General features: G+C 37.9%; 1 protein-coding gene and 1 pseudogene across 2 annotated transcripts; both read right to left on the bottom strand.

Moving 5' to 3' along the window:
- Window positions 1–312: 312 nt before the first annotated feature.
- On the bottom strand, window positions 313–3,165 carry LOC104605729 (G-type lectin S-receptor-like serine/threonine-protein kinase At2g19130 pseudogene; annotated as a pseudogene).
- Window positions 3,166–11,984: 8,819 nt separating this feature from the next.
- LOC104605730 (DNA repair metallo-beta-lactamase family protein) lies at window positions 11,985–17,844 on the bottom strand. 2 transcript variants are annotated; one of them, XM_010270617.3, is made up of 4 exons: window positions 17,312–17,841; window positions 16,800–17,008; window positions 14,740–14,847; window positions 11,985–12,761 (listed from the first exon to the last, which is right to left on the bottom strand). In XM_010270617.3, exons 1-4 carry the CDS (start codon window positions 17,601–17,603, stop codon window positions 12,051–12,053), a joined length of 1,320 nt encoding a protein of 439 aa, XP_010268919.1. In that variant the 5' UTR covers window positions 17,604–17,841; the 3' UTR covers window positions 11,985–12,050. The 2 variants fall into 2 exon arrangements, with proteins under 2 accessions (XP_010268919.1, XP_088742751.1); XM_088886625.1 differs by lacking the exon at window positions 14,740–14,847 and having other exon boundaries at window positions 17,312–17,844.
- Window positions 17,845–22,724: the final 4,880 nt, after the last annotated feature.

Below are 22,724 nucleotides of genomic sequence, written 5' to 3'. Positions count from 1 at the left end.
AAATTGTCTTCAAGTGAGAGAATGTTGAAAAGTAAAAAAAAGGTGGGCCAGTCGGTGGCTCACCGAATTTACAATCGGTGGCCCACCGAGCTGAGCCCACCATATTGAACCGTGGCACACTGTTCTGTTCGGTGGCACACCATTTTTGTTGTTTACTTAACATTGAAGAAAATTATTAAAAAACCCCATTATACCCCTCAGCTCAAGTATAAATAGGGGTCACCCCTATGTATTTGAAAATATATTCCATTTCATTTCAATGTATAGTGTATGCAGTGTGTTGAGAGGAGTATTGTGTTTGGGTGTATTGAGTGTCGGGTACAGGTGTGATTTCAGTGAAGTCATCTTTGTATTTTCTCCTGTTTATAATTACATTATTTCCGCTGTGCAATTCCAACATTGGGGGATACTGTTAAGACTACAAATCTATGATACAAGAGTGAACTAGACAGAAGCTTTACTGCATATACTAAAACTAGAGACCTCCAAGAGAAGAAACACATGAGTACGTAGATTCAACCGTATGCAAATGGATGGATCGAGAATTTCATCCTCAGGTAATAAGCAAAGGTGAAGGTAGCGTGTTCTTGACCTACCTAACAAAATAGATGTTATGTCAAGCAAACTATGTAATAAACCGGGAAGACGACTCCCCATATACCTCATAATGCACTTGATTCTCCACAAGAGTCTGTAGATACCGTGGTACTGGAGGCATGCTCACTTCTAAGACTCCCTCCAGCATCTGAACAACCTGTCCCATTGATGGCCTTTCGCATTCATCATCTTGAATGCACCAACATGCAACTCTACAAGCTCTACTGAGCTCTTCTGTGTCAACATTACCCTCCAACCTGTAATCTAATAGATCAATCACTTCTTCACCCCTGTTAATTTTGGTTGCAACCTGTGTAGGAAAGAACTCACTACCCATTCCATCTTCAGCTTTCCCTAGGTTTCTCCTGCCTGAGATTATCTCAAAGAGCATCATCCCATAGCTGTAGACATCAGCTTTTGGTGTGATGGCTAGGCCCGAAAGCCATTCTGGTGCAAGATAGCCTCTGGTCCCTCTAATCGTTGTAAGAACACGGCTGAAATCTCGACTGAGAAGCTTGGCCAGGCCAAAATCTGCCACTTTGGGATAGAATTCAGCATCCAATAGTACATTTTCCGGCTTGATGTCACAGTGTATGATGCATCCCCTACATTTCTCATGGAGGTACTCCAATCCTCTTGCTGTCCCCAGTGCAATTCTGTATCTCGTCTTCCAGTCTAACATCTTGGAATCCTTCTGGAATAGATGAGTTTCTAGAGAACCGTTGGGTGCATAATCATAAACCAGCAGCCTGTTAGTACCTTCAGAGCAAAACCCACGAAGTCGAATCAAATTAACATGCTGGACTGAACCGACCGTGCTCACTTCTGTTCGGAATTGCTTTTCTCCTTGTCTGATTCCTTCAAGTTTCTTAACAGCAATTGCACTCGAGTCAGGCAGTGTTCCTCTGAAAACACAACCAAAACCTCCTCTTCCCAACGGTTCAGAAAAGTTCTTGGTCGCAATCTGTAGTTCTCTATACCGAAATGTCACCAGCGTGCCCTGTGTCACATTCAAAGAACTTGGGAACAATATCCTCCGGAACCTACGTATTAACAAGGAAGTTATACATAGGAGTGCTAAAGTTGCTGCAACTATACCCATGATAACTACAAAAACTGATTTTTTCTTCTTAGTTTCAGAACTAGGCAGCTCAGAGGCCGAAAGTCGGAGATAAACATTTACTCCATGGGTATCACCATCCAAGAGTTGGTTCAAATTCCATAGGCCTCCAATCCATATGAAACATCCACTGCTGTAGTAGGAATAAGCAGAACAAGAACAATTGCTCAAGCAAGCTGATTCACAATTTTCAGCACTGGCCACTGACAACTTCTCTGAATTTGTCGGGAAATGCATATCTCTCATCATCAAGAATCCATCTTCCTCTGTGTTGACAGAATTATTAGTTTCACATAGCAGAGGGGTTTTCCTCATGCAACCGCCGGACCAATCACTCAAATTCCAGTCCATGGGACGCCTTGGTTCGAAACCTTGCAAGCAGTCGCAGAAGGCCAAGCTTCTAGGATTGCAGCTACCAAAAGGCCCACAAAGTGAGTAAGCATCGCACCGATCATTTGGACGAGACCAGAGCAATAGCCATTGCTGGCTGGTATTCACCCAAGTATATTGCCTAATTTGCCCTGATAAATCTATCACAAACCTTGAAAGAACAGAAGGATCCTTGACTGTATAAGTGAAATAGTTCTCTTTTGCATCGGACACATAGCTGAAACTATAGAAATAGCTCGAAGTCATTTCAGGGATTGAGGTAAAAATCCGCCCAGTCCATAGACCACTATTCCAGTATCTATATGATTCTTTTGAAACTAAGTAATACTGGCTACTTCCATTTTCGTCTATCTCAAGAGAAAAGATTCCAGGAGAAGGATCTTCCACGCTTTTCCATGAAACAAGGCGTTGGACTTCCCTAGTGATTTTATTCATGCCCAACCTTCCCCCAGGCAGCCATGTATCCGTCGGATGTTCAAAGCTCTGCCATTCACGAGACAAAGTCGAAGCCCGTCTCAAGACAAGATTTCCGGTGTCAAGGAGAACTGCTACAGAAGAATTTAGGCTGCTAGCGCTTGAGCTCAACTTTGTTGACCAGATTGGGATTTTGGAGTTGTCGAGAAGGACTAGATTCCCATCTTCAGAGAGCTTAAATTCTGAGGAAGGACTGGGTAGGGGATTATCTCTGTTGGCCACCCAAACAACGGTTTGAGATGGGATTTGTTTGTACCAGACACCAATGTAGTAGTTTCGAGACTTACCTGGAGTGAAGAAACCCAATTCAAAGATACCACCTTTAGAGATTATGGTCTGGTTTCCTGTGAGAGATTGGCCGGGAATGATTCTGTCCACCGCAACGGAGTGATAGGCTTTGAGAGAGAACAAAAAGAAGAAAGAAACTAGGGCAGTGATGGATGACTTGGTGGTTATTCCCATCTCTGCAAAAAACATTCTCCCAAATGTGAAACTGTGAACCTCCAACCTCCTTTCAGAGAAAACAAGTATAGCTGAACCAGCTCAAGGTCACAGAACAACATATGGTTCGATAGTATTCTTTTTAAGTCAACAAAGATAATCCAGTGCTCAAACAAGGTTTCAGCCCACATTAGCCGCTCATTTCAATATCATGTAATCAATCAAAGATGGAGAAATTGCCGCTCTGAGAGGTTAACTGTAACAGTCAACTTTTTTTTAGATTAATTACTTCAACTACTCTTGAAGTATTGACAATTACTTAAAACTACCCCTAAAGTTTCAAACCTTATGTTTATTCTAATAAGCACTTACTAGCAGAAAGGGCCCGTGCTCAAATAGGAAGGCAAGGAAATAATTTCAAATAATTCTTTATTGAATAATTGGGAGATTAAACATGAAGGAAAAAGTTAATATAATTTTCAATTAAAAATCGAACTTTAGCAATTTATACCTCATTCTTTGGGATAAATAACTCAATTTATTCATACTTGTTAAAGAATGGATACAAGAAAGAACCCTTTAAATGTGCAAACATTTTTTTTACAATTAAAAAAAAAAACTAAAAGCATAAGCATAGATGGTTATTAATTATTGGCCAATTCAGGATGACAAAACTTGTTTGTCTAATATGGTTTCAGGGTTCAACCTTGTGATACTTTTGGCAACACCAATTGGATACAATTTTTATGGAAAATTGAGAAGTGAGAACTGTGAGACTTGATCACTTGATCAACCAAAATAGAACATGGACAGCTATTTCAAGCAAAAAGAATGATAAACGAAAATAAAACGATGCCATACCTTGAACAATGAGTGTGCACTTCGTGTGTATTCTCTTATAGCTTATTATGAAATTAGAGAAATTAAATTACACTCAGCAAAATCATAAGCCTAGGAATGGCTTAAATCAACCTAAAAATTGGACAACTGGCAACTAAGAAATAATAACAATGACTCCAAATAAGAGATGCAAACAACTAAATGAAAATCAAAGTAAAATTAAATTTTGGGTTTGGTAGAAAAAAAAAAAAAAAGAGAGAGAGAGAGAAACAGAGAAAAATGACTTGCAAAAATTTCCCATTTTTTCTCATCTACAAATTCTCTCTCTTCTTCCCTCCTCTCACTCTATCCGCATTGTCTAAGCCCATTTGCCCTCTGCATATTTTTAGGAATTTGTTGTTCTTATATACTAACAGATAGAGCCCAGTAATTGTTTAACCCGGTCCATTGCTAACCCGAGATGGAGAGGGGAGTTGGGGCATCCTCGAGCATTGATAAAAAATTCTAGCTGTCCTAGAGTGGGCCTTTACAACAACCTCATACAAAATGTCATTTCATTTCTGTCGTCATATTGGAATCGATTCACCACCACAAATACCTCCACCTTGTATTGAGTTAGGTCGTCCATCGGAGAGAGAGAGCTTCTATTCATCAAGCTTTTTCCCTAATTTTCCTTGATTTATATAGCTTATACTAGAATTCAACTGACACCCAAATGTAGGTATATTAACTGATCTTCTCTCCATTATCACTTTAATTTATTAGAACAATAAATGATAAAAAACTAAAGTTTGTTTTATCTTAGTTGTAAATTTTGATGTTCACATAATATAAAAGTTTCAAAGAAAATATAAAAATCAAACTTATGCCAAAAATAATATCTATATACTTTACTGTTATTAGAGAGTAAAACTATTTTGTAAAACATATTAGTTAATTACGGTACGAATATGGAGGCACCATCCAAGTAAAAAGATGAAAATGCCAATACCCCTATTATTATATTATAGCTTATTTTGCAATTGGGATATGCTCCTAACACATTGTGTCTAGGAGTGGCAACGGAGCGGGTTAGGGTGAGGATCATATTCTCCGTTTTCGACCTTAATTCTTAAACTAACCTCCATCCCATCCCCGAATTTCGTTGGGAATAAAATTTGTTCTCCATCTCTGATCCCTAATGGGGATGGGTTCCCCATAGGGAACCGAATCCTCGGAGTTTTTTAGATAACAATATTTTTTTTGAAAAATAAATTTATTTAAAATAAATTATAAATAATGTTTTAAATATGTTTTGATATATAGAAATAATATAATAGTATGTATTTAATATAAATAACATTTAATATATATGTTAAATATATTAACATTCCACCCGATCCTAATCGGGGTTTCCTATTAATCTTCATCCCCGTCCCGCCAAAACAATCCCTATCCCCGATCCCATTGGGTCAGAGAAGTCGGGTTCCCGTCGAGGATAGGAAAAATTGTCATCCCTAAGCGTGCCTCACACTGACCTCACAGGTACATCTCACCTTGTATTGGAACATCTCCTATGAATGATAACACTTATGTTTGGAAGATGTTCCCAATGTAAGGTGAAATGTGCCAATGAGATCGGTGTGAGACGAGTTGTGTGAAGAGGATATCTGGTCTCCTTATTTTGAGCTATCCCTACTTACCTTCCCTCTCTCACCTATTGCAGGTCGGTATTACTTTGGAGATTTTACTTGAAGGAGATCCCATTGCAGATGGGTCTCACTCTCTTGTCACATGTAGTATAAGTGTAGGTGTTTAGAGAAAGAGAGAGAGAGATGACATGAGAGGAAGTGTATTAATATAGCACCATAGATAAACTAATGTCCCAATCATTTTGAAAATCAATGCCAAAAAAAAATTAAAATATAAAACTGGAGTGAGCAATCCAATGAAGGTTAAACACCTATAAAATCAATCAGCATCCTATGGTCCAATGCCTTCCTACAACTTAATTGCCTTACAACTTCATTTAGGTTTTTTATTAAATATTAATTATTATTATTATTATAAAGTAGAAAACTTAATTTAAAACTTTCAAAAGTTTTAGTAATTATTATTTAGGGTTTAGGTAATTTCAAAAGTTTTAAGTAAGCTTCCATAGTTTAAATAGATATTTTTTAAATAGCTACCATAGTTTTAGAAATTAAGTTAATAAGTCTAAATAATTAGTTATTTTAGTTATTCAAATTAAAGCAATTCATTCAAACCAACTAACTTAATATAGAGATTTTAATTAAGGAATCATTACTTTTAAATACTATTACTTCACTAATAAATTATCAATTTTTTTTCAAATAATATTTTTAAAATGACGTGACGGGCCAAGATAAGCCAGAAAGAAAATAAACATTTAAAAAAGGGTTTTTAAAAAATGTTTATTCTTAGAATAAGCACTTATTTCAGGCTTATTTCTTAAACACAAATAAGTACTTATTGGTATAGTTCCGGCTCAAAATAAGTACTTATTCTTAAGCACTCCCAAACTTAACCTTAAAGTATAACACATTACCTGCGACCCGGGTCGCATTATAACTCAACGACCCCAAATTGATTTTTGAATACATCAATGTTTGGTGAAAAAGACATAAATATCACTGGGGTGCCTCGTTAAAACACTAGCATGTTAAAAAATCACTAGGGTCATTGAGTTGTTCTGCAACCTGGTCTTAGGTAATGTTTTCTCTGCTTAGAGTTTTCTTGAACTTTTGAAAATTCAATTTCCATTATGCCTTGTCGTTAAATAAGAGAAAATGACTCTTTTGCCCTCAATTATTCTTCAAGTTTTCACCTAATTATATCGTTTGGATTCACAAGGATTTTCTCTTCAAATCCATCCATATGTTACTTATATTAGAAAAAACCTTATAAGTAATATTATATGTTACTTATATTAGCAAAAACCTTTAACTGGAAATGATTTTTGAACTATTTTTCTTCTCCCCATTGTTGTCATTACAGTCATATCCTGGTAGTCTTCATCCTTTCTAACTGCTTTCCATCCAACCACCACTAACGCCACTACTTGAACTGATGTAGAGTCCTTCATAATTTTCCTATTCTTATTCTACTAATGTTTCTATCAATTTTTTTAACTATCAAATAAAATAAAAAGGGAAATTGTCTAAAACCACCCACCATCACTTTTTATGAATTCTCTTAAACTCACCACAACTTTTCAAAACGTCCAAAACTCACCATGTCAGATGAGTTTTATTTTCCAAAACTCACTCTCCGTTAGTGCACCGTTAGTGTTTCTTTACATAAATGGTCATGTCAGCATAAATAACACTTTTCAAGACCAAATTACCCTTGAATGGCGAATTAGGGGAAAAGGATCATTTAGGTTAGGGTTAGACAAAAATTCTCTCATTCTCTCTCTGCTCTACCTCTCTTGCTCAGATCTGACCATTGCACCATCTTCTTTCACTCATATCTTGAAGGTAGTCATTGCATCACCCTCTCTCTCGCTCAGATCTGGCAGCCGCACCACCTTCTCTCACTCAAATATTGAAGGTAATCACTGCATCACCTTGTTTCTCGCTCAGATCTGGCCGCTGCACCACCTTCTCTCGCTCAGATCTTGAAGGTAGTCATTGCATCGCTTAGATCTGGCCGCTGCACCACCTTCTCTCACTCAGATCTTGAATGTAATCACTACATCACTCTCTCTCTCTCTCTCAGATCTAGCTGCTGCACCACCTTCTCTCGCTCAGATCTTGAAGGTAGTCACTACATCACCCTCTCTCTTGCTCAGATCTTGCCACTACCATAGCACCTTCTCTCTCGACCACCCTCTCTCTTGCTCAGATCTTGCCGCCGCCACACCACCCTCTTCGGTCTTGTTGCCACCGTAGCACCTTCTTTCTTACTCAGATCTTGAAGAAGACAATCTACTAGTTTGAAGATTTGAAAGAATATGATCATAAATTTCAAAGATTTTTGATGTTTTGAAACATTTGCAACGTACTCTTTTGAATATGGAATGTAAATCCCCATCGAGTGTTCTACAAATTTATGCAACAATATTTTTGTAATTGTTGTAGCAATCTTCAGATTCAATGTTTAACTTTTGAAAAATTGTATCATTTTATTAGTTTTTTTGTAATTTTTAATTTTTTTCTAAAATATATAATTAAAAAAAATCTTTTTCTTTAATTTTTGCTTTTTAGTTGATATTTTTTAATTTTTATCATTTTCTTGTGTTTTTTTACAATTTTTTACTTTTTTCAATAATATATAATTTTTTAATTTTTATCATTTTATGTATATTTGCAATTTTTTTTTATCCAATCTTTATATTTTTCAAGTTTCTTTTGTCTTTTTTAGTTTTCAATTTTCTTGTTTTTTTTTTTGCATTTTTAGTGTTTTGTTATAATTTCCAATATTTTTTTTACTAATTTATGTTTTTTACATTTTTCTATTTTCTATAATCTATAAATTTTTCTGTATTTTTTGTTATTTATTTGCAATTTCTGTGTTTTTCTATAATTTTAGGTGTTTTTCTACAATTTTTATTTTCTAATTTTGTTTTCAATTTCTATAGTTTTTTATTTTATTTTGTAATTTCTGTGCTTTTATGTATTTTATATTTGAAAATATTTTTTTGAACATTTTCCTTTTTTTCATGTTTTTGTAGTTAAAATATTAAAATATATAGGTATATATTTTATATTTTTCTATGAAGGGTAAAATGGTAATGTGTTAACTCCCGTTAGTCTGTTTAACGTCAAGTTAGTAACATAGTGAGTTTTGGACGTTTTAAAAAGTTGTGATGAGTTTAAGAGAAGTCATAAAAAGTGATGGTGGGTTCTAGACAATTTCACATAAAGATGTAAAAAATATATATATAATGATGAGAGTGACATATAGATGAATAGGAAGCTGTATTTTATAGTATCTTCTAGAATTAGATAGATATGAAAGCTAGTTTTGAAACATTTCAGATAAATGAAGTTTCGAGAAATTCTGAAAATGGGGAAATTAGCAAACAAAACTTTTGTTGTTTAATAGAGGTTATTGCGAGTGTGTACAATTCTTGTTTATATGGTAAATAATGCATTATTAAACCATGAAATTGACAGAATTTCAGAAGAAAAAAAGAAAGAGCTTTTATATTACAAAGTGAAATCTAATAGTGACTCACTCTGATTGTTTCTCCAAATCTCAATTAACAGATATAATAGAGGGTGGATCAAAAGTCAGATTTGGAAAAAAATCTCAAAAAACTAGTTTCAAAATTGCGGTTTGGACATCGAAGAATCATTGTTAGAAAAGGACGCCAGAAAGCTAATCCTCCCTAAGAGAGAGAGAGATTCATGGAATTGAAATATGGAAGCAATTAGCTATGATGGAGTAGCCTATTTCAATAACACAATCAATCTGACTAGATGAGACAAGAAGCCTAGTTATCACATGTTTCTCCCTGCCATCAAGTAAAGGTATAGCACTATATAGCACTGACCACCTTAATCCATACACGAAGGATTGGATCTTGCACAGCAGAAATGCTTGGTTTCCTTTTCTGAACCAATTGGGTTAAAGAAATGGCATAACAAGATTAAGTTGGTAGTAAGAGCGAAACTGGGTTTAACCAAAAAAAAAAAAGTGTCATTTGTTGTCATATATAAACGGAATGTGATGGATAATTAACAGATGGATAGTATGTGTCATGTTTCTAAAAGTTTAAGGGTACTTTAAGTAGGATTTTAAACTTTAGGGGTATTGTCAGATACTTTAGGGTTGGTGATGTGTGATCTGACGCTTTTTTGGTGTGGGTACTCTGATACTTAAGTTAATAAAGAGTCTTGAGAGAGCTAAAAAGTTAGAGAGTTGTGAATGTTAAATCGCGCATACCTCATGAGGGTGGAGGTGAGGTCCTTACATAGGCGAGCTGCCGTGAGCCTCACAAAACACGTCTGAAATCTCCGGCCCATCCGGTTCGAAGGTGGTTCCACACTTGGAGGTGGATTCCGTGTAGGCAAGTAACGTCTATCCAATCTCGTCCGAAATGGGGGGGTGATAGCCAGTTCTTCCAGTGTGGCGTCATGATCCCGGGGAATTCGAAGGTGATTGACCACTTAAGGGGGGAGAATGCTCGGCACATTAGGTAGATCACTAACTGGGATTATGGCAGTTCAGTGAAAGTAGGTCACTTCTTACACTGACCTAAGGTCCTGTCTAACTGTTCGCAATTCGGCCTACTGGAGCTGTGAAGTGTCCAAAATGGTCTGTTTATATGGTGTCGAGGTGTCACCCAACTATTCTATAGTGTCACTTCATGACCAAATTACCCCTCATCAAAGATATGGTGTCATAAGTAAGGAATTGGAACTTGAAACTTGGAGGTTTTAAATTGTTGTGAGTGTATGATAAAATTAAAATTTATGGGGTTGGTTTTAGTTAGATTTCCCCTAATTTTGTTTCTTTCCTTGTGAGCAAAGGATATCATGTGCTCTATCATCCATTAGACCTCAACTTTTAAATTAAATGCTTTGCATGCGCCGGCAAATTTGCACACCATAAATGAAGATAAACAAGTGCATTTAGGTGGTGTTTGGTTTCATTGCCATATCTTCGTTGTATTTTCTCAGAAAATGGCAATACAATAGTCTAGTGTTTTCTCAAAAAATAACAATGGTTGGATGTATTTGGCTTCATTGCTATTTTCTAATAAAACAGTGCCACATCAACAACCATGTGCCATTTCCACAAATGGCCCGAGTTTTTAATGATGCATCTTTGCCATTTTGGGAGAAAACAGCCAGCCAAACAATGATTTAACCGTTGAAGATGAATTGCCAATGTGACTCCAACGTGGCAAGGTTCAAAGTATCGATACAGGGCGACACGCCAGTAGGGCGTATCGGCCTGTATTGGTACTCTTTTTTTTCTGTTCTTTTTTTATTTTTTTCAAATCTGGTTCAGAGGTGCCGGTTTAAGGCCGGTTTACCCTTGAACCACTTGCCAATCCAAAACACCCCCTGTAAGGGCATATCGTGAAGGCTCCGATACGATACATATTGGCCGATACAGGCCGATATGTATCAATACTTTGAACCTTGCAATGTGGCACTGTTTTCAATGGAACCAAATGCCTCCTTAGGCTGTGTTTGGTTGCAGTGCAAATTTATTTGCACTAGTATAAATGCATGGGAGTGCAAATGTAATAAATGCAAATTCTTGTTTAAAAAACGACCCGAAAACAGAACCGTTCTGACCACCGGTTTCCGGGTCGACAGTTCGACCACCTGGGTCAATTAATCATTGACTGATTCAACGGTTTTTTGCCAAGGACCGGGTTTGGAGTAAAATGGAACCATTTGCTTAGACGGTTCCCAAGCCAAACGGTCTGACCATCCGAATCAATAGCTGTTCGAAAACCATTGCTTTATTCTACTTCATGTCTTAATTTACTTCACTTGTAATGCAATCAAACAAGATAAGCTAAAATTTAAAACAAAAAATTGGTCAGAATTTACACTCAAATCATTTACACAGCCATAGTTTTACATTAATGTAAATTTATTTGCAGTGCAACCAAACACAGCCTTAAGAAGATGGATGGTGACAACCAACACAATTCCTGCCTTCTCCACGTACATAGGTTACTGGGAAGGTCACGGTGTCACGCTTTGACTCATCCCCAAACTCGATTTTGGAAGAACAGTGAGGATTCACTGCAAACGCCAAAATCATATGGTTAACAATCAACTCAAATCAATTTGAATCAAAATGAGCTCATTGCCAACAAGATTCAAAATACAGCAATTGGGGTGTATCGGCCTGAATCAAGCTTCGCTTTTTTTAGTGTTGTTTTTTCAAACTGGTTTAGGGGGTCAGTTTAAAGCCTATGTACCCCCTGAACCAGGTCAGACCCCAAAGCACTCACTGTAGGGGCAATCAGGAGGTCACCGATATGATGCATATCAGCCGATACAGCCCAATACATTTTGATATTTTGAACTTTGATTGCCAAATGCCAGTGCACATCAACCACACACGGGTCCCATGCACCTTTAATTTCAATGGTATTTTATTTTTTGCAACAATTCAAGGCTTCAAATGCAACCAGTAAGAATACGAGTTGAATGCATACAACACTACTTTACTTTCTATATTCATGGTACATGATTGTAGCATTTAAATCCGATCAATCAATATTATCCATTTCTACAATCTTCGCACCACATCTTACTCGTCTAAGCACACTTATCCTGCTCCTGTACACACGTAAATTACCCGCCTTCAGGGTCCTATCTCTTTTTGGTTTTGTCTCTCTGTACTCGCTGCATCCAATGGCAGATTTGGTTTGGACAGTTCTGGCATTTTCTTCTTCTTTTTGAACTTTTTTGCCCAACTGCTCAGGCAATTGACTTACTCCACAGAGGTGGGAAAAATGGTAAAGGGGATTGGTGTAACTAAATGATGAAGAAACTATTCCTCTTATTTTGGAAGGCTGGACAAGCTTAATAAACTCCTCTATCTCACCAAAGCAAGAGTGATCAGAGTATGGAACTGAATATGCATAAGGATGATATCTTCGGGCAGAGCTTGACTTTGAGTTCAACTGGCATCTATCAACATGAAGCCCATCACTTGTACTCCCTTTGCTTCCAGCACTATGGCAAATTGAGAAAGAAGCAGGAGAATCAGCATTCTCTTCAAGGGATCTCCACACCCATGGAAGACCAGAGGGCATGATGCCAATAGTTGAGCGCATTGAATTTAGTCCCTCAAGAGTATCAATGCTAAAGCTGTAACGAGGTACAGCACGCACCCTAGTAAGAGAAGTATCGGTTGTGAAGATGTCATATAAGCCAAGAAGGTGCATCGTTTGCAGGCGTTCTGGCCACACCCAGATCTTTAAAGAACAATTATAACAGATATGAAGGTGAAAATTCAGCATTTACAGCACCAGAATAACAATAGCATATTCAAAAACAACTATAGCAGCAAAAAAGAAATATCCATCATAGAAAAGGTTCAAGCCATTAAAGAAAAAAATGAGATAAGACAAGCTTCCATTGGTAAACCCCTTAAAAGCAAGTCACCAACATTAAGATGTTATTTATCTATTCATGATTGATACTGAAATTTGATCTTACATTGATAATAGCTGCAAATTTGGCATTTAAAAACAAATAGAAGCCACAAATTTTAGTCATACTTTAGAAATACTTCTTCTTAACCTTCTTTATTGGAGATATTAATATTAAATTATGAATTTAAGATACATAGATGCATGATAATGTGTCACAGAAATCTGACACCATGAAACTTTAGGGCATTACCCAATATTGATCCCAGCTATCTGGGGTTTGGGGAGGGGTAGACTGGATATGGTCTTAACCTTGGGCTTTTTTTTTCTTTTTGTTGCACAAAGTGGCTACTCTCAATGATTGTTCACATTCAATAGCACTCAGCCATTAATTTAGTAAGTAAAGGGCAGCCCAGTGCACGAGGCTCCCACCAATGCTGGGTCTGGGGAGGGACAGATGCACAAGGATTTGAACCCTGGTCACACAGGTTGCAATGTTGCAACCCAACCATTGTGCCAAGGCCAACCTTCTTAGTAAGAAGCATTATTCAAATATGTAAAGGAAAAAGATCAAGGCACTCTACACTCTTTGAACATCATTATTAGTAGTTAAAACGATTCTTGTTGAAACCAGGCTTGGATCTGCTACCCACAATCTCTTCCTACATCCCTATCCACAGCACATTACAGCTATGCATTGGGAATACCCCTCGTCATTCGTGGGGAGATGTTCCCAATACACAGCAGTGGTGTTCTGTGGGTAGGGATGTCGGGACACTTGCTGGGTAGCAGATCTGGAGTGGTTGAAACCAAGGTTTTTAAAACCGGACTGAACAAGGAACTGTTCTGGGGTCCAGTTCCTGGGTCGAATGGTCCAACCATTTGGACTGAACGGACAGCTCACTCTGAAAAATAAAATAAAAAAAGGCCAAAAACCGTTGTCTGGGTCGATGGTTCGACCGCCCAGGTCAGCGGTTTGCTGACCAAATCAATGGTTTTTTACCAAAAAAGCAGTTTTGGGGTGAAATGGAACCAGTCAGGTGATCGGTTCCCGGTTTTCCGGTCTGGTTTTGAAAACACTGATGGTTATTACAGGTTCTATTAAACAATAACAAGCATCAGATTTTATGTTAATAGCATAAATAACAGCCATTAGAAACCACTATCCCTGAAATAGCAGTCACTATCACTATTAAAGCTCTATAGTATAATCTTGTTATTTCTTCTCAAATAGAACAAATAAAATGCCAATATTTAACTAAAACTAGAAAATAACAGAATTTGATAAAGGTAAAGTTGACAACAATTAAGTCATCATATCAGCACTTTTGAACCATGATAAAGTATCCAAGTGGCATGGTCACACACATGGAATATGCAGAACAGGAAGGGCATCCACCATCAAGTGATACCACAGGTTAACATCTCTATCTTTGTAAAAAATGCTACTTTATTTGAATGTTGTACCTCAGTAATAGGACCTATAATCAGCCTCAGCATATCCTAGTAACTGTCAAGGTTAACAGTCCCAAACAAACAGTTTTAGCCTGGGGAGGACGGTGCACATTGTCTTCTAGTGAACTCCATCAAGATTTTTTTTTTTTCTCTTTCTCTAACCATCAAAAGTAATAAAAAAAAAAGTGGGTGGTCAATAAAATTCAACATTTTCAGCATAGAATCTCCACTAGAAGCATGATGGGAATCATTCTTCTGCATGTGCACCATGTGTTAGACTATGAGGTCTACAGGGCATTTATAATCACCACTGTCTTTTTCATAGTGGTAAGGCAAAGTAGCAAACCTTTGTTTTTAGAGTCCGTGAGATGTGAAGTAGTAGATCTTCTTTTCCCAGGGTGTCAATTCCAATGATGATATCATGTTCGGGGTGAGACTCAATAATGTCAACAACCTGTTAATCAACCATCAAGGAGGAAAACCAGTTATGCAGGAGCTCACTTCTTTACTACCATGTTCTTCAAGACATAGAAATGGAACAAGCAACAAGCCAACAGCTTCATATTTCCAAAAACATTTTGGCAGTAGCAACTTGAAAGAAAATTTTGCAGATGTCCCTAATGCTAGTGCTTTTTTTCAATAGAAAATCACCAGTGCTAGTGTTTAAAGTTATAGCCATATGAGAAGCTAAATTGACTAACCAATTTCTGTAAGCATAGTTGTCAAGGCGCCTAAGCCTGGGCAGCACTGGGGTGCCTAGTTGCCTAGGCAATAAAAAGAATTAAACTAACTTTTGGCTAGTTTTTTTTTGGTAAAAATCTTTTGGCTAGTTCAGTAGTATACCACTCAGCATGCATATTAATTAAAAAATAGCAATTCTCTTTGTGAAGAACATTAAATTTCCTCTCAAAATGTGGCAAATCATCATATCTATAAGATAAAAATCTTTTAAATCTTTTAATTTCATTATTTCATATCTATTAGCAACTAAAGAAGGTAATTTAACTTTATACGATAAATATTCAATATGGAAAGTAAAATAGAAAAAGAAAGGATGAAGATGCTGTTTTGCTTAATTGGAGAGAGAGAGAGAGAGAGAATAGGGGGAAAAATCTTTATACTTCTGTTCTTTCTTTCTTCCTTTTCTCTCCTCAAAACCCTTTGATATTTTAAATTTCAATAATAGTAAAACATTAAAACAAAGTAATGATATATATAGAATGTATTAACACACATTAATATGATGCAGAAATATAAATGATATTATAATAAGGTCACCTAGGTGATACATTGACAGCTATGTCTATAAGTTTCTCAAATCTATAACTTGTTATATCTTCTCAAGCACACTACTATTTACTTTCTTTAAGAATCACCTGAACCTTCAGATGACTAAAAACAGTTTTTATTTCTTGCTGAAAATTTCATTCATCTTCACATAACTTCGACTGTGAGTGTTAGCATTGATACAAAAGCAGAACATGCATACAGGCAACACCTTGACAACTATGTCTGTAGGTTTCTCAAATCTATAACTTGTTATATCTTCTCAAGCACACTACTATTTACTTTCTTTAAGAATCACCTGAACCTTCAGATGACTAAAAATAGTTTTATTTCTTGCTGAAAATTCCATTCATCTTCACATAACTTCAACTGTGAGCATTGATACAAAAGCAGAACATGCATATACCTTCTCTTTTATGATCCCAAAATTATGAACCACTTCTAGCTAAGAAACATAACCCAATTTTGTCCTGGCCATCCAAGGTCTTGGGAGGGTTGGACTGAATACAGACCTGACCTTTTGCATTTTTTTGCACAAAGTGTCCACTCTCATACCCAAACCCATATTCTCATGCCTTCAGCTTGACATTTTACCATTACACCAATCAATGGCCCCTAATGAATCGCTTTATCTGAAGAGGAATATGAAAAACACATTGAAGTAATTACTGATATGTTTAGGGGGAAAAAATAGTTAACGACTTTAGAACACTATTAACAACGTTCTTTGTCCACTCTTCTGTCTCCAACCATTAACATTATGGAAATACCAATATCATCTTAATGCTTAATGTTAGCTTATTATACAATCTTCTTGTGCAAGGAAACTTGACCTCAAGCTAGTTTATTAATATGTGGTTAACTAGTCTTGGCCAATAGAGCAACTTGCAAAGCGTCATTAGTCATTACTCAATGTTGATCCCGGGTCCTGGCAACTTGGGATGGATAGACTGGACACAGACCTAACCTTCAGCATTTTCTTGCGCAAAGTGGTCACTCTCAGACCTAACCGATCAACTTGTGCAGTAAATAATGAACTAAATTAATCATACAATTTTTATCACTATTTTATTAATTAGAGGCAATCAGAAGCCTGAAGGAATAGAGATTAAAGTGAACCTGCTGAGCAGCAACTTCTCGAGGGGGGAAGGAATAAAATGGATTACAATATGTGTTGTCTATGTAAAGAAGGTCCACTTTGTCATTCCCAAGAGCATTGAGGAGCTTGTCCTTCCCTAGCTTAGCCCTTTCACTGGTTGCTTCCCAACGGAAATCACCTGTATATAGCACACAGCCGAATTCACCTTGGAACAAATACATTGAAGCCCCTGCCAAAGACAAACAAATGAAATACATAAGCTTGACAGCAGACCATTAATAACTGCCCAATAGGAATATAATGATATTGCAGCTTTTACATCCGTCTCAGATTTTTTTTTTTTTTTTGAAGCGTTAAACTAAAATCTCCAACGTGGTCTACCGTTATGTTCAGTTCCAAAAGAGAGAAAAGAAAAGGTCGTGATTCAGAAAGAATATAAACTTGAAAAACAATTCATTCTTCGATATTTAAATGCAACAAATGACGAACAAGCAAAGCTAAAAGCTCTTATTCTAAATAAACTTCTTATTACCAGGGCAATGATGAGCATCAATGGCTGTGACCTGAACCGTAGTCTTCGATCCAGTGGTAGGAGAGACCAAAGAAAGCAAATGGGATGAACCGATTTCCAAAACCCTAAGCAATGAGAAGTCGAACTCGGGAAATTTAACGGGAAAAAGCTTAGCTGTAACGGGAGAACAGAAGAGTGGGCCTTTGCTCCACTGGGAAGATAAGCCCTTGGTGTGATCTGAATGGAGATGAGTCAGGAAATAGGCCTGACTCCTTTCACTCCACTGATCCACGCTTATCATCCCTCGCTCCATTGATTTTAGGTTCTTCTCCTTTTTGCCCTATAATTGGCTTTCCATCGACTGCGATGTAACAACGGATGTCTTCATTTCTATCTTTTGGCGGTAGCAAAATCGATTTGAACAAGGAAGTTGAGTTTCACATTTCACAAGCCCGCTTCTTCTTCTACGGTTCTACTCATTTCCTGCCCACACCCTACCCACTAGACTACACTGCAGCCGCACATTACATTACCGAGATTATATGCGCGCCCCGTAGCGCCCCACATGCACATCTCAACGTTTGAGTGTGGCCATGTTACATACTCCTATTTTTATATGCTTTAAAATTTCACCCATTTTTGCATTGAGAGCAGCATAGTTTCTATATTGTATTCACGGGGTTCTCAATCGTCGGCCTGAGCCTGAACTCCGATGGGGAGACTTGCTCTTTCTTCTCAGCAACTTGCTTTACTTGCTACGGGGTGATCGACTTTTCTTTGGCACCTTATTCATTTGTCGTTGTTTACTGCTTCCTGCTTCTTCTTTTGCTCGCTTTCTCTTCCTGGACAATTCTAATCGGGATCCCAGCACCTCTTCCGCCTTTGTAAACTTATCTGTTTCAGCAAGGAATTTCTCCATAGAAGTTGGAGGGTTCAACTCGATCTTCCAACGTAACAGGATGGTGGATGTTGTTCACTACCGCGGTGAACTGTACCACTGGGTCGAGGTTGGGGATTTAGAGACGTTCCAAGTAAAATCTTTTGATGTACTCACGGAATGTCTCATTTGGTCCCTACATGACATTTAGTAGATAGGTTGCAGATTTGGGTCACCTTTTTCTAGTGGTGAAGTGAGTGATGAACAGGTTGGTGAACTGGTCCCATCTTTTTATGGAGTCGGAAGCTAATCCCTAGTACCACATCCAAGCTATGCATCAGAGAGTTTTCAGGAAAGCCATGCACAGGCTCACATCGTTGGTCCCGTGTAGTTGCATTAAGGCCTAGAAATTGTCAACATGGTCCGTGAGGTTTGTCATCCCACCGTAAGATTCGAGGTTGGGGGCTCTGAAGTCTTTAGGCCTTGGAACTGTGAGTATCTCGGCGACCAGCGGTGGGGTGCGAGATATTTGCCATGCAGATGAGTTGCCTAATTGGTTGGCTTCCTTGTTCTCATTTTTTCTATCCATCTCGCTCGCAGATGGGGTGAGCTGACTCTTTTTCGAGGCACGGTGAGTATGTTTGTGGTGCCTCCTTCGGGACCCTTCGAATGAATTGGCGGCTTTAGTTCTGATGGGCACTATAGCTCAGCTTTGTCCTTCCATCGGGGGATGGTTCAGGTTTTGGTCAAGAACCTGGTTAGGGACTTGACCAAGAATCTGATTAAGAGCCAGGTTAAGGTTTAGCCCGACATTATGATGTTGTTGTTGTTGCCGCTATTGTGTTTGTTGGTGTTGTTGCTAAGTTTGTTGTTGTTGCTGCTGAGTTTGTTGTTGTTGTTGCCCCTTATCAAGGTGGAGAACTTATCTTCCCAGGCCTTCATTTGGGAGTTCATCCCTTGGACACATTGTACTAACTCAAGGACTTGGCACACATCAATTCTAGTAAGAGCCGAGGAGGACTCGACTGTAAGAAGAGGCGCGCTCACTTGAGATGGTGAAAAGCCGGTTTTAGGGTAGGAGGGATGCCTGGGAGAGTCAATGGCACATTGATTTGTCTAATAATCATTGAGGAGACATTTGGAATCAGTCCAAGCTGGTCCTGTCCCCAATTGACCTAATTGTTGTTATTGGTGTTGGTTGGTTGATTGCTTGAAGAAGCCACTGATGTTGTTATGAAAAGTGTTGGGAGGTGAGAACTTAGCTTTTCATAGCGTTTCTATAGATGGCGCCAATTGATGGTGCACGATTTGACTTTTCTCACTTGGCAGGTGACTTGGACGTTGAGTTCGAAGTTTCCCTTGTTGGTGGTTGAGCTAAATCTGGCCGAGCTAGGTAGTTCTACAAGAGAAAGATGTTAGAGTGCTTGGGATGTTTTTACCCGGGGTGGGCACTTTGATGCTTAAGTCAGCGAATAATTCTTTAGAATGCTAAGAAGATTAGAGAGTACGAGAGCTTAATTGCATGTACCTTCTTTGAGGAGGATGGTGCCTTTATATAGGTGTGAGGGACTAGAGACCTTTTGTAATGGGTCCTATATTCCCAAAGAGCCGTTTCCACTAAGCTGGGAGAGAGTATTTACGTTGATTATGTAATCTACGTAGAGGGTTGATGTCCGTCTGATTGGCTCTAATGCGCGTGATGCGGGTAGACTGCCCTAACGGTCGAACATTGATACTCCGGAGGACTCAGTCTGGTAATAGATCTATCTATGTAACAAGTCAGTGAGCACGCCTTATAGGTTGCTAATCTTACCCTTTTTAGCTCGGTTGGTCCTTGAGAGAGGTCACTCCTTGTTCGGGGGTCCTTTAGGTCGGCCAAGCTGAGGTACCTTAGGTCGGCCCTGGGTGAGGTGTTACTAGCCAACTTGCTGAGGTGATATGCTTACCCAACGCCGAAGTATCACTTAAAAGCCACGTGTCATGATATAATTCGGAGGACCAAATTACCCCTCATCACTTATTAAATACTTTTTCATAACAAAGTTACCTCTAACCCAATCTTGGGTCCACACTAGGCCCAATATAATCATAAAAGTGTTAACCGATCAACTTGGTTTCCTTGTATTTATTGTTTAAATACTTTTTCATAACAAAGTTACCTCTAACCCAATCTTGGGTCCACACTAGGCTCAATATAATCATAAAAGTGGTAACTGATCAACTTGGTTTCCTTGAATTTATTGTGACTTACAGAGTTTTGATTAATAGATCTCCTGAAAGGGTAGTTAAGTCTTGTAGAGGGTTCTGTTAGGGTGAGTGACCCTCTCTCCCCATACTTGCTTCTCATAGTCTCAGAGGCTTTCTCTACATCCTCCAAGAGGTATAGAAAATTTTGGGCATTAATTGAATAGGGGTTGTCGGCTATTGCATCTTTTCTTTATATAGGCGATAGTTACATCTTTGGAAAAGCTAACCTTGTTGAAGGGGAATAAATTCTATCTTAAAGATGTTTGCGTTGGCTTTGGGTCAAAAAGTTAATCTCTCTAAATCATAGATCTCCTTTAGTGCTAATACCATCCCAAGTTACGAAGGTTAATGTCAAAGTTTTTTAAGATTAAAAGGGTTGACTTTTAGGTGTCTACCTTGGGCTGCCTCTAGATGTGGAAGATTAAGAAGAGCCTCTTTCAATCATGTAGTGGAAAGGGTCTCTCAGAGGGCTAGTGGTATGATGGGTCAAAAGATGCTAGCAAAAGGGATGGTTTGGCAAATTGGTAATGGTTATGCAATTAATGTATGGTGTGGCCGTTGGATACCTTCAGTCATGGATTTTAAAGTCTCTATTAACAAGGTTCAAGGCTGCTTGATTGAGAAGGTAAGAGTGATCTTATGAATCCATCTTCACATGATTGGGATTTGGGTAGGTTAATCAACTTTTCCCTCCTAATTTAGTTTAAGAAATTAGAAAGATTTACATCCCTAAAGAGGATGTGAAAGATAGAATCATTTGGCTCTTAGAGAAGAATGGTAGTTTTTTAGTTAAATTAGCTTACCATCATGCTCTAGAATATGGTTTGGAATATTAGAGCCATTACCATGATTATTTATTTATTTATTTTTTATGTGGAGAGTTTTGCATAATAACCTGCATGTGTTTAGTAATCATTGACTCTTGTCCTATCGGTCATCTTCAGCTAGAAACAATGGATCATGTGCTCCTTCATTATGACTTTGTATATTTGATTTGGTTAGGATCTCAGTTGGGGATGGGGAAGTCAGAGTTTCAATTTGGGCCTCGATCATTCATTAAGTGAAGGATAATTCGATTTCAAAAGATGATAATAAGACTCTTTTTCTACATTTTAATTTTATTATAGTATGTCAAATTTGAAGCAATATAAATCTTGTTTTGCATTCAAATAAAATCCCTAACCTAGTCTCTTCTCTTGTTAGGGTGTAAAGGTTAGTTGTGCAGATCCTGAGCATTTAGGAACCCAACTCGCCCAGCTTGGGCCCTCAAAAAAAGTGCAGACCATCCCGGAGCCTCCCATGCAAGTTTTGTTAGCATTTGGGTTGACGGTGCATTCTCCTCTAGTAATTATGCAGGGGTTGGCATTGTTATTTTTTATGCTAGAAAAAATTTTTTGGTGGCCTCCTCATTGTCTTTGATGCAGAGATCTTCTTTGTATACACTCCCAAGCAGTTTTATCAGCGGTTTGGTCAAGGATTCAAACCTAGTCTCTTCTCTGTTTACTGAAAATGTACTCTGATTGTGTTTAATGAAATGCTGGTCAAGGATTCAACCTTAACCCAACTTGAAAACAAGTCGGGCTAACCCAGCCCAAGTTGAGAGCATTAGGGTGGCTGTGATGTTATGTTAGCCAAACACCTCCTTCATATCTGATTGTGATTTTGCAAAAGCTATATGCATGTTGAACATAAGAACCGAAAGTTATAAAATGCTTTCTAAAATTTTCAATTTGATATGAATTATGGCTTCCTAAATTTTTCAATTTGATAAAGAATCAAGCGTCAAGGGATAAAGAAAAAAAAAAGAGAAATGTTATAAAGTGTGAATTATTCATAATAATTCTGTTTTTAATAATGGGCCAATGCCAATCCTATGGAATGTTTGCAATTAATCTATCAATATGAGCATGCATGCAGGAGATGGAGATGGAGGGTGGCTTCCACTTCCATCATTTGCAGTAGCAGCTAGCCGGCCGGCTTTTGTGAAGCGAATAGTGAGTAGAGTGTGAATAAGCATGCAATTGCCATTGTTTTCTCCAGACGCCGGGTTGGTTTTGATGGATGCAGTAATTCAAGTTGTTATGTGGGAATTGATCAGTCAGGTTCAGCTTTGTTTCAAAGAAGAATCCAATTCATAAAGAACTCAGGAATCAGGAACCGGGAATGGGAATAGAGTAGCCCCCATTCGCTTAATTGCAAGACAAGTTTCAGTTTGCAAGGAAGAATGCATTAGCTTTAGCTACCCTCCACTTTGGTGTTATCCATCGGATATATTTGCCTTTTTAGTTGAATCGGATATTTTGGTTGACG

Source organism: Nelumbo nucifera, chromosome 1, assembly GCF_055504915.1.
Source record: "Nelumbo nucifera cultivar China Antique chromosome 1, China Antique-T2T, whole genome shotgun sequence".
Taxonomy (NCBI): Eukaryota; Viridiplantae; Streptophyta; class Magnoliopsida; order Proteales; family Nelumbonaceae; genus Nelumbo; species Nelumbo nucifera.
The sequence above is the reverse complement of the archived record's forward strand: the minus strand, read 5'-3'. Positions and strand labels throughout refer to the sequence as shown.

What these genes read in the sequence shown, in the direction of transcription:
- LOC104605730 (XM_010270617.3), bottom strand. Translation starts at nt 17,603, where the DNA reads ATGGAGCGAGGGATGATAAGCGTGGATCAGTGGAGTGAAAGGAGTCAG. An exon ending in TGATGCTCATCATTGCCCTG is followed by an intron (nt 17,009 to 17,311) that starts GTAATAAGAAGT and finishes TGTCTTTGGCAG; the next exon opens with GGGCTTCAATGTATTTGTTC. An exon ending in GAGAAGTTGCTGCTCAGCAG is followed by an intron (nt 14,848 to 16,799) that starts GTTCACTTTAAT and finishes GTTGATTAACAG; the next exon opens with GTTGTTGACATTATTGAGTC.